The sequence below is a fragment of the Peromyscus maniculatus genome, chromosome 9, assembly GCF_049852395.1.
Source record: "Peromyscus maniculatus bairdii isolate BWxNUB_F1_BW_parent chromosome 9, HU_Pman_BW_mat_3.1, whole genome shotgun sequence".
In the NCBI taxonomy this organism is placed as follows: domain Eukaryota; kingdom Metazoa; phylum Chordata; class Mammalia; order Rodentia; family Cricetidae; genus Peromyscus; species Peromyscus maniculatus.
The window spans coordinates 6990774-7002935 of NC_134860.1; the positions used below are offsets into that span (position 1 = coordinate 6990774).

A 12162-nucleotide genomic window follows, 5' to 3' on the forward strand; every position below is an offset into this window, starting at 1 on the left:
CGAGTCTCTGGCACTGGGAACAAGTGTCCTGGGTCTAGGAGGTGTCCCTTTGCTTCCTTCAGGGAGGGTGTGGGAGGCCACCTTTCCCAAAGGGAATCCTGGCTCAAGCTGAGCTTCTGTTTGGGGATGGGGCTGAGGGGCGGCTGCTCAGAGGACAGGGAGGGAGGGTGAGTAGCTCTCTCCTGCAGACACAGGAGAAGGGCAGTCGAGCCCCAGACATATAGCTTTCTTCCCTTCTAATAGAAGTATCCCTTTCCCGGCTGAGGAATGGGCCTGCCCCAGAGTACCTGGATGGGGAGCCAGCCAAGGCTGTCTTTGAAGTACAGCGACCGCTGGTCTCTGCGAAAGGCGATGGCATTCTGAGTGTTCAGCTTCTCGAGCTCCTCCTGGTTGTTGACCACAAAAATCTGCCAGAGAACATAGTGGTCAGAGTCCAGAAAAACTTCCCCACTGGACAGGGAGAGCCAGAGAAGACTGTTTGCTTCTCATAGGGAGGAATGTAGGGAGGGCCCACACCATGTCAATCCAGTTCAGAATACTTTGAAACAAAACTATCCACCTTGACTTCACATATTTAAATGTGTATTTGAACATTACCAAGGCTTAAAAGACAATGCTACAGAGGTAAGTAATTTGACACCTGGAACTGTCTCTTCAACAAGGATCATACTCAGTGGGGATCGTTACAAGCAGTACTGTGTGTTGAAACTCAGGGTGCACTAGGCAAGCACTAACCATTGAGCTACATCCTTGGCCAAAGTACAACTCTTTCAGACAATATAATCTCAACCACATGGGAGTTAGTCTTGAAAGTAAACAGTGGGGGAAATGTCCCTACCCTCTTGTTTGCTTTTGACTTTGCCCCACCTTGCAATTTCCCACAGCGAGTGGGTAGCGGTTTTAACAAGGGAAAGTGAATTTTCCTAAAGAACATCATGAAGGCCTTTGATCGGAGAGAGAGCATCCTTGGCACCCACCCGACCACGCCCTGAAGAGCCTTACCGCAGGAACTCTCGGGGAGCCCGGCCCATACAAGGAGTCCGCGTGCAAGGGGTTGTTCACATTCACGGGGGGTCCACAAAGACATCTTCCTGGAGGCCCTGGGAATCCTCTTTCTCCTTTCAGTCCCATTACAAGTTGTCCTAGGAGGCAACAGACTGTTTGTTACTAAAGCCAACAAGTCAGGAGACCTGAGCAGCCTGTGCACGGAAGAGCAGCGAAAGCTTGAGGCAGGCGACAGGCAGAGGGAGAGGCTCCCAGCCATGACATCTAGGAATACAGGAAAACAGCCATCAATGGGCCTCCCCCTCCACCCTGCCTTCAAGACACTCGAACATCTGGTCCTGTAGCAGCCTTAGTTACTAACAACCTGTGGGAAAGAGGAGGGTTTTGTTGTGACCTGCAGCCCTGAGTGTGACACCTACAGTCTAATAGATCACCTGTTGATTCTCTCTACATTTCCTTGTTGAAGAATGCCCTCTATTTGTGACCATTATTTAAAGGGTCTTCTTGCAAATGGTTATGCAGTAGATGAAAAACTTTTACCATATTTAAAAAATGATTATTTTTATTTATTTGGAGGAGGGAGGGAGGTTGTGCATCTCAAGGCAAAGGAATGGAGGTTGGAGGACAACTTTGGGGAGTTCCCTCCTCCCACCATATGAGACTTGTAGATGGAACTCAGGCCATCAGGCATAGCAACAAGTGCCTTTATCCACTGAGCCACCTTGCCAGTCCAACTTCAACTGTCTTTTTTGGTTTTGTTTTTCAAGACAGGGTTTCTCTGTGTAGCCCTGGTTGTCCTGGAACTCACTCTGTAGACCAGGCTGGCCTTGAACTCAGAGATCCACCTGCCTCTGCCTCCTGAGTACTGGGATTAAAGGTGTGCGCCACCACCCCCTGGCCCTTTCACTGTCTCTTAAGTTTCTTATATAAAGGATATTTACAGAGGAATTTTGGGGTATGTGTGAGTTTTATTTCTCCTGGAAGAAAATAGAACATTTTCTGCTCAGGGCATTTCTCTCCCCCAGTACTGAGAAAAGTCAGGATACATCCTGGAAGAGTATGATTAGGAAATGCACTCTGGCAATGTCTAGGTCTGTAGTTCTCATTTTGACTCTTACTCATCACTTATTTTTGATTTTTGAGATGAAGTCTTACTATATTGCCTAGCCTGGTTTTGAACTCCTGGATTCAAGCAATCCTCCTGATTCAGCCTCCAAAGTGACTGGAACTTCAGGTGTGTACCACTGTACTCAGTTTTGCCTTGACTTTTTTATGGTGTTTTCCTGGATGCTACAGGCTGACCAGGAACTTGCTATATATCTCAAGCTGGCCTTAAAGTGGTGACAATTCTCCTGTCTCTGTCTCCCAGGTGCTGAGATTACAGGCTTAAGCCGTCATACTCAGATTCTTCAAATTGGCTTTTAAAGGCCTTGATGCCTGCCTGAGTCACACTCGAAGCAATTCCATATGAACCTCCAGACATCCATAGGTTTGTTTCCTTTTTCAGTGCCGTGGATGGAACCAGGGCCTTTGCATAAGCCAGATTAGTGCTCTGCCACTGAGCCGCACTCCCAGCCCTTAGGCATTCATAATTTTAAAAGTGTCTAAGATGTTTCCACTGTCCATCAAGATGGAGAACCACTAGGGAAATGGGATGTGTACAGAATATACCCCCATCAAATCATCCTCCTCACCCTCCATCCCTCCTTCTCCAAGGGTCTCTGGTTCCTTCTGTTCTCAGTTCAAACATCGCTTTCTCTGAGAAGCCCTCTCACATCCTCCCACTCCGGCACATTTGTTCTGGTACATTCACTTACATCTGTTCTTCACAGCACTCCTTTCTGCTTACAAGCCTATACACTCAGATCATCCATTAAGGTCTCTCTTCCCTCAGGCTAAGACTGACAGGGGCAGGCCAAGACTTCACACATTTGGAACAGAGTATCTATTCACTGATTGGATGATTAATTAGAGAGCAAAGGTCTTGTGAAGGACTGGAAGTCACAGCTGTCTGCCAGTACAAGGAAAGAGGAGAGGGCAGGATGAAAAGATTGACGAGCACATGCCCCTCCTCCAGGGCCAACAGGGGCCGTTGGAAACCAGCCTGTCCTTGGTCTTAGGCAGTCAGTGGAGGCAGACAGGAGCTGGGAACATGTCTGTAGATGCTAGAACGGCAGCATATAATGTGAACCCAGGGTGGACTATCTGGCCAGGACCATAGGGAAGAGGCCACACACTAAAAAGTGGAATGACCCCACCACCTTCAGCCTTCCTGAGCCGACTCATAAGCTGGTCCAATACCACATGTCAAGTTATAGCTCTAACAAGGAACAGGAATAGAACTCTGTGGGAAAAGCTCCCACCTTGATTTTTCCAGAAAACTCTGAAGAGACAAAGACACCACCAGCTCCAGAACATCCTGGGTAAAAACCTGGGAGCATGAAGAGTTTCTCCCAGGAAAAGTGGGCTGTGACAAGGAGAAACGAAACGTGAGAGTGGCATCGGAGCAGCCTTCCGGAATGTTCTGTGACCCCAGAACTCCTCCAGAACATAGTCTCGGAAAGACTCGGGACTTTTCAGATTTAGTTGATCTGGTGTGGCTGAGACCTGAGCTCATGCTTCACCTAACTCTGTCCCATTCAGATGGACAGATCCAAGAATACGGGTGCTCTCGGGGAGCAGTCATTCCCGGGTGCCACATGGATTTGTTTATACCCTGTCTGGACACAGGAAAGAATTATCCAAGTTTGTAACTGCATTATTGCAAATTACATCTTAAATTTTGCCTTTCTTCCTTCCTCACCACTTTCCCTGTAACTTGAGTCATTAAAAAGTTCCTACCCTCTCCAACTCCTCCAGCACCAGCTGGGCCCGTGGTGCTGAGAACCAGACCCAAGGCAGCTTCCTAACAGGATGTGGCAGGGAGCCCGGCACCACCGCAGTTCCCCCCTGCTTCCGCTTCCTCCCAGTTGGCAGAGGACATCCATCAGCCTGCCAGCTTCCTGCCATGGTGCTCTGAAGGGCACAGCAGCTTGAACTGCCTCACCCCGGCGTTACCGCCATGGTGCTCTGAAGGGCACAGCAGCTTGAACTGCCTCACCCCGGCGTTACCGCCATGGTGCTCTGAAGGGCACAGCTTGAACTGCCTCACCCCAGCGTCACCGCCGTGCTCTCCTGCCAGAGGACCTTGCTCTCCGTTTTTGGTCAGGAGCCCCTTGAGGAAAGCAGGTCAGGAGGGGACAGTGTGAGAAGACAGAGGAAGACAGAACGGTAGTCAAAAGGCTGCGTGGGGCTTTTAGGAGCCACGGGTGGACTCTGGGCCATGGTAGCCACTCGTCAGCTCCGTAACCGTGAGGAAGCTCCGGGTTCTTAGACACAGGGGAAGGACTGGGACAGACCAGCAGACTTGACCTGTGTTCTCTAGAGCCCGAGGGTACCCCAAGGAGGAGCTGAGGAAGGGGCAGGGAGCAGAGCTTCTTCTTGAGTGGCTTTGTGGCTCTTTGCTGGCCTGTTTTCTCCAGGCCAGCCTCAGAACTTCCCATACTCCTAAATGGATCCCAGGCTATGCCATAATACCTGCTAGGTTTGGGCTTTTATCAGATTAAAACTGAGGAGTCACTGCAGGGGCCGCTCTAACTCTTGTATTATTAGCCAAGCTAGGCTCAGGGATGTCCCTTCTACAGTCCTGCCTTCACTCCAGCCCCGCAGATTTCACAAAGAGCAGGGAGATGGCCCCGTTTTGCCTCTTTGCTCTCTTCAGCCTCCTTCCTCTGAGTGGCTCCTCAGAAAGGAAGTCATTTGAAGAGAAGGTGGAGGGAAAGAAAGTCAGTCAGAGAGATGGCCTACGACCCTGCTAGACTGCAGGTGTAACCCAGGAAGGACAGAGGAAGCCTCTGTAGGGACCAGTCCCCGTGTGGTTCCAGGCACCAGATGCCATGGGGGATGTGATGCTGACTCAGTTCTCAGGGTGACGGGCATCTAGAAGGAACATGAAACACATCTGCAAAAAGCAAGAGTCAGCTGGGGTTACAGCTCAGCAGGAGAGCATTTACCTAGCATATATGAAGCCCTGTGCTCCACACCCAGTAACAGAGAGAGAGAGAGAGAGGGGGGCAAACACGTATACTGAGTAGGCATATCATCTAAGTTGGCCTCAATGGTACACGTCTGTAATCCTAGCACTTAGGAGGTAGAGGCAGAAGGATCAGGAGTTTAATGTCATTCTCAGCTACATAGTGAGTTAAAGGCCAGCCTGGACTACATGTCTATATGAGACCCTATCTCAAAAAAAGAAAAAAACAAAACACAAAGCAACCCCCTCTACAAAAAAAAAAAAAAAAAAAAAAAAAAAAAAAAGACAGACAGACAGACACGGGGCAGGGGGCTTGTTCTCAGAAGGTAAAGGCATTTACCAAGCCTGATGAACTGAGTTTGAGCCTCAGGTGAAGGAAAGAACCAATAAATAAGTTGTCCTCTGATCTCCACATGCACACTGTGGCACACACACACACACACACACACACACACACACGCACACACACACACACACACACACACACACACACCGAGAGAGAGAGAGAGAGAGAGAGAGAGAGAGAGAGAGAGAGAGAGAGAGACTAGTATGAAAGAAAAAGGAAAGGAGGAAAGAAAGAAGCAAATCGCCAATGGCAGAGCACCTTGTTGGGAGAGGACAGGGTAGCAGAAGGGGAGATAGGGTACCCATCCATGAGAGATATAACTAGAAGGTTGGGGAAGGAAGGAAAACAAAATTGTGCTGGCTGCTAAGTCCTTAGGTTCCAATTCTCAAGACTGACAGCACGAAATTGGCCTTGTGAGAACCTGCTCACAGCCCCAGGCCCAGGAAGGAAGCCAAAGGCAGATGGGACTAGGTTTCCAAAGACACATAAGCACAATGGGACCATTAAAGTCTGCCAACCACCTTTGTCTGCATCCACTTCACTACATGTCCCCAGAATCCTCAGTTTATTAGCCCCTAAACACTCCAAACCCAAGAAAGTTCTTTCGACAGGCAAAACCAGGCTTCCACCATGCTCAGTCCCTGAGTGGTAGCTCATGTTGCTCCAAGGATTTCCAGTCGTAGAAATGCTGCAATGCCCAAGCATAGCCTGAGACAGTGATCTCCTCGGGCATCTATGGGCCATTAACATAAATAAGAGGTGGGCAAGGAGTAGGTCAAAGCAGGAGGGTCCTTCCTCATTGCTTTCCTGCCATAATTTACCAGATCTTCAGCTAACCCTTAGTTGGTAGTTAAAAAGGTAGGAAAGAAAAAAACCCAAAAGACTGGTTCTTCATGGCATCTTGACAGGATGGGTCCAACAGAATAGGATTTCCATGACGACCTCACTACGTGTGGCAAACATGTTCCCTTAAATACAGTAGGAGAAAGGCATTGCAGAATTTTTAAATGTTCCCATTTTATTAGGAAAAAAAAAGTTGTAATTAAAGTTGTGATTCCTTGGCTCGAGAGATGGTGTAACATGAATCTTAAAATGGTCTTTTAATGAAAAGCCCCAGAGCCAGAAATTGGTGTAAATACTGAAAGATCAGAGAAGCAGAGCAAGCCACCTCTAGGACTCCTGAACCTGAAAAAGCCTCTAGTTCCTGTCTCCTCACCCCTTATATACCTTTCTCTGCCCAGCCATCACTCTCTGGGATTAAGGACATGTGTGCTTCTCAAGCAAAGGCATTAGTTCTCAAGTGCTAGGATTAAAGGTGTGTGCCATCAGTGTCTGGCTCTGTGTCTCTCCTAGACAGAGTCAATCTCATGTAGTCCAGGGTGGCTTTGAACTCACAGAGATCCATTTGGGTCCCTAGTGCTAGGATTAAAGGTGTGTACCACCACTGCCTGGCTCTGTTTAATCTAGTGCTTGTTCTGTCCTCTGATCCTCAGGCAAAGTTTATTAGGTTACACAATATATCACTACAAGATGGCACAGAGGTTAGGTCCTGAGTTCAGTTCCCAGAAACCATATAGTGGCTCACAACTATCTGTAATGAGATCTGGTGCCCTCTTCTGGCATGCATTAATTGTGATTCCTTTCATATAACTGAGGATAGATCTAGGAATGCTGTCTTTTTACAAAACACTTAAAGGCCTCATGTTGAGTTAATAAAGGAATAAAATAAAGGGCTTACCTAAATGAATTAAGTAGTAAAACAAGGTAGAAACATACCTAGTTCATCTTCAATCTTCAATAATGGACTCTTAATTTCTTTTTAGCAGTTCCTTCGAATGTACACAACATATCCAATGCAAATAAACAATCTTTCATCACACTGTGTAAGACAGAAAAATCTGCAATGCCTTCTGGGTTTAAGATAATGATTGGAACAATGAAATACATTTTTCTAGAAAAAGATTGTAGTTGATGAAATAGGTACCCGTTTCACTGAAAGTATAAATGACATCACCAATGTAATTTAGCCCCTCTCTACTTCCTCCGTGTGCTCTCCAAAATGTTAAGACGAAGTTAAGTGAGCCAAATCATAGAGAAATCATGAAGATATACGAAAGAGCGTCTGGCAGTTTCTTACAAGAAATACAATGCAGAGCTCTGCAGGCATCTCCTTGAGGCCTCTCGGGGACCTAGTTAGGAGTACCACTTACAGGTTAAGTGAGGCTGCAGATGAGGCACCTGGGGTCTTACCTGCAGATGGGGCACCTGGGGGCCCTGGAGGACCTTGACGACCAGGTTGACCAGTAGGCCCAGGCTTGCCTGGTGGGCCCATGATTCCACTGTCTCCCTTCTGACCCTGACAGATAGAAAGAGAAAGCCTGTTGTGCTATGATGGCATGACAAAGTTCCTTCCCCACTTACCTCTAAATCAGAGACCACCTAGCTCAGACAAGCAAAAACTCATGGTGGGATATACCTGGTCTCTGGCATGCAGCCTGTGAGAAGGACAGAGCAAGTGATCTGTGCAAGTTTGAAGACCTCATTAAGTTCTCACTCTGTTCTAGAAACATGGCACAGGACAATAGAAACAATCCACCTCATCCCCTGGCATGAGTTAGGAAATGGAGTCTCAGGGTATTTGTGTAATGTTCTAGTGTTGAGGTAGCGGAGGTAGACCTATAATTTAAGCTTTCATCTACCTGTTAGGATTACTTTCATTCTATCAGAACTTTCTGCCCACAGACTCCCCATTGCTCTCTTGGTAGAGACCCAGTTCCTTACTGAGCCCAAGAAGAGAGACATGGCCCTGCTCTTCAACCTTGAGTCAGAGTGTTTGTTTGTTTTGTTTTTTGTTGTTGTTGCTGTTGTTGTTGTTGTTTGAGACAGGATTTCTCTGTGTAACAGCCCTAACTATCCTGGAACTTTGTAGACCAGGTTGGCCTTGAACTCACAGAGATCTACTTGCCTCTGCCTCCTGAGTGCTGAGATTAAAGATGGGCACCACCACGACAGCCAGAGTTTGTTTGTTTGGTTGGTTGGTTGGTTTTGCTCTTAGTCAAAAACACCATGATTCTTCTCGTACTTCTCAAGAAAAGATTATCTTTGCACCCCAAACTCCTCTTCATGCCCCCTCTGCCTTCAGTTTTCAGCTCCGATGTCCAAGAACAAGATCTTCCTTGATCTCCCAGGCTGTACTGGTGTTCCTCACTGCATTCTCTCAACACTTTCTTTTTCAAGCTGAGAGTTGAAGTGCATGCCTGTCATCACAACACTCAACAGGCTGAGGCAGAGAGATTGCTGTTAGTTTAAACACACACCCATGGCTCTTCCTATTTATTTTGGATCACTGATCATAGATCATTGTGTGGTCACTTCATCACTGTCTCCCCATGAGACATAAGTTCCATGTGGGCTAGAATCCGCCGTGTGCATCTTCTCTCCCCAGACCAAATGAAGGAGAGGAAGTTGGCAGCACGTGGGGAGGGATTTTTGACGATCTGCCAGTCAAGATAGTTTACCTTGACAGTGAGGCTGGATAAATCGTGTCATTGCTTTATGCCTTGGTCTTCTCTTCTCTAAAGTAGAGCCAGTACATAGAGAGCCACCCGGGTTCACTGTGAGGCTAACAAAGATGGCAGAAGTGAAAATGTGGTTTGTGAAGAGTGAAGACAAGCTGACTGTCCTAGTGGCTGGCCGGGCTTCATCTTCTCCCATGGAGAAACATGTTTGATTTTCTGAGAGCATTTTGGAGATTCTAGCAGGGACCATGACTACTTATATACTCTTAACCAAAGGACAGTCCTTTATTATCGGAGAAGGTCATCTCTATCCAATCGTACAGCTTTGGAAGAGACGCACGGAGCAGTGAGCTCACTGCTCCCTCTCAACAGCCAGACCATCTAGATCAACCATGATGGTCAATGAGATGACAGATGTTCAAGCCCAATGTCCCTTACACCTAAGAAGTCCTGATTGCTTAAAGAGAGTCACACCTCAAGATACTCCATTTCCAATCATACACTGGCTCTGTGAGGTACTGTCCTACCAACATGGCCCTAGGGGTCTTCTCCATAATACCAGAGGAGTTCCTAAACTTGTCCCAGGGGACCCATGAGGTTAGTCTGTTCCCAACTCTGCCCTCACAGAGGAGGCTGTTAATCCTCAGGCCAGGCTGAAGCATTCCACATGATAACCAAGATGGGTCCCAGAATGGCAAAGGAAGTCACACCAGCTTAATATAGCCAGTAAAGCTTGTTTTCCTAACAGCCAGGCCAGCTGGCTCTGAGCACAGGAAGTGCATGGCTTGAAGGAGCTGGAAACACTCCTTGACTCTGACACCAAGAGTAGAGGAGTCTGGCTTAATTGGTCATTGGACAGAAAGTGCCATATCTTTATGGCAGGTGTCACTGAACCGAATTATCCAGGGGGTGCATTCAGAGGCAGACCTGGAGGTGCAGCCACTGTAGCTGGTGGAGAATCTGTGTTCAGTAAATGCCTCGGAGATGCCGACATAAACTGAAGTCTGAGTGTCCTCACACCAGCACAAGGAAAAGGCTTTGTTGCCAAAGATGCCCTCCTTTCAGCATTTCAAATGACCCGGGCGAGCCTCTCCTCCAAGCAAGCTATTGCTTCCTTGTTTATTAAAATATGATGTGGGTATTCTTAGAAGATGTTTAAAATGTATTAATATCTGCAACAATGAGGAGCTACACATTGTGAAGTGAAGGACAAAATAACTACACAGTAGACATAAAAGAAATAGCTCTGAACTACATGTAACCTCAGCATGTCTGAGGTGGAAGCAGAGTTTGAGGCCAGCCTGGGCTACATGAGACTCTATCTGAAAGCAACAACAATAAATGAATAAACAAAGAAATTTTAAAGTGAAATAATGAATTATGGAAAGATATAATACCCAGATCAAACCATAACCACCAACAGAATGGAGATAAAATGGCCACTAGCAGGATAGATGATTTCACATATTCTCATGACAAAAACAGCAAATATCTGAAGTGATAGATGTATCTATTAACCTGACTTGATCACTCCACAATGTAGGTATATATATATGTACATATATCACAGTGTACCCTATAAAATATAATAATTAAAAATAGAAAGTTTTACATATATGCTCAAAAATGACATTCTTCTTCTAACATACTAACAATCATTAACATTAAAAAGTATACATAAGTATACAAATTAATAAATATTAATTTTCAAATATTGGTATTAATTACATAAACTGACTTGTATCTGTCGGTGTGCAAGCAGAAGCCAAAGGTCAACATCAGGTATCTTTCTCAATTGTTCTCCACCTTATTTTGAGACAAGGTCTCTCCCTGAACCTGCAGCTCGTGGATTCATCTGGAGTGGCTGGGACTCTGCCTCCCTAGTACTAGGATTACGGGTGTGCGCTGCCACACAGCACTCTTCACGTGAGTGCTGGGGATCAACTCAGTCCTCATGCTTACACAGGAAGCAATTTACCTACTGAGCCACTGCCCCGGCCCCTAAATAAAGCTGGATTTCAAATATCTATTTGAAATAAAAAAGGCAACAAACATCATGATGATGACGATGATGATGATGATAATAATAATGCACATGTAGTAAGACCAAGGCCATCCTGGGTTACATAATGAGACCCTGTCTTAAAACAAACAAACAAAAAACAAAAACAAAACAAAAAGTAACATGGCACTTCTCTCGGGTGTATCTGTACATTATCAAAAATGCTAGTTTTCCTGTGGCCATTTAGTGCAGGCTTCAAAACCAGTGCAGAAAAGTGAGCCCCGCTCCTTCCTTTCCCAGTTCCATAACCTGGCTTTCCCTGCTGACCAGGAGGCTCAGAGCAAACGATTGCCCTAAGCTCTTAACAAACCCAATGAAGAGGATCACTTCCAAATTAGGGGTTTGTGCAGTGAAAACTGTCACTGAAGTTCAAAAGACCTGTTAGCCACAAGGACAGGCATAGGCTGGTCTCTAAAACTCAATTTACACCCAGTATACTGAGGCAAAGAGCACATTTTCTGCAGAATGATCATTCCTAGTTACTTCGTTTAAGATATACGCGTTCCTATGAACTAGAGCCACTCTTGCTTCTGACCTTGAGTGGAGCCCGTAACCTTGAACCATGGCTAGCCAGGAGAAGCCTAAACATCAGTAGTGAGGCTTCTCTGTCCACTCTCCCTGAGGATGCTTGAATCCAAGGCTGTGGAATAGCTCTAGATGACCCTTGCATGCTTCTCCACACATCTGTATGCCCTCAGTGAGGTAAACCCTGGGATCCTTACCTGCTTGCCTCGTTTTCCTGGTCTCCCAGTGGGGCCTCGGTGTCCTGCAAGCCCAGGTTCTCCCTTTGGACCCATTTCACCCTGGAGAGAAGAAAGAGAAAGAGTGGGCGTGTCTATGCTGGTCTCTCCAATCACTGGCCCCCAAGGCCTCCTCTTCATCCTCTGTCTTTCCCAAGTAGGCTGTCCTGGGAGCTTGGGAGACTGGTGAGCTCATATCCAGGGAACAGGGAAGAAAGAAGGCACCCTGAGGGTGTGACTCGGTGCTGTAGAGTGCTTGGTGCTCTGGTGGTCAGAGAGAGAGGCGGCCCTGTCCACAGCGGTCAGCCGTGGTTTCTGCACTTCAGTCACACATGTCTGTCTGTGTCACTACAGACTGGGGAAAGGCTTTCTTGTCTAATTGAAAATTTGTGTAATGGTTTGTTGTGTTTTGTTTTTAG

General features: G+C 46.7%; 1 protein-coding gene across 2 annotated transcripts in view; it reads right to left on the minus strand.

Annotated features, from left to right (window-relative positions):
* Colq (collagen like tail subunit of asymmetric acetylcholinesterase) overlaps positions 1–12162 on the minus strand; it is a 56631-nt gene that overhangs the window by 5627 nt on the left and 38842 nt on the right. For both annotated transcript variants that reach the window (XM_006996246.4, XM_006996247.4), the window contains exons 11-14: positions 11726–11806; positions 7674–7779; positions 1003–1142; positions 288–407 (exon numbers count right to left, since the gene is read on the minus strand). In XM_006996246.4, the coding sequence (XP_006996308.1) occupies positions 288–407; positions 1003–1142; positions 7674–7779; positions 11726–11806 (447 nt within the window). The remainder of the gene's footprint in view (positions 1–287; positions 408–1002; positions 1143–7673; positions 7780–11725; positions 11807–12162) is intronic.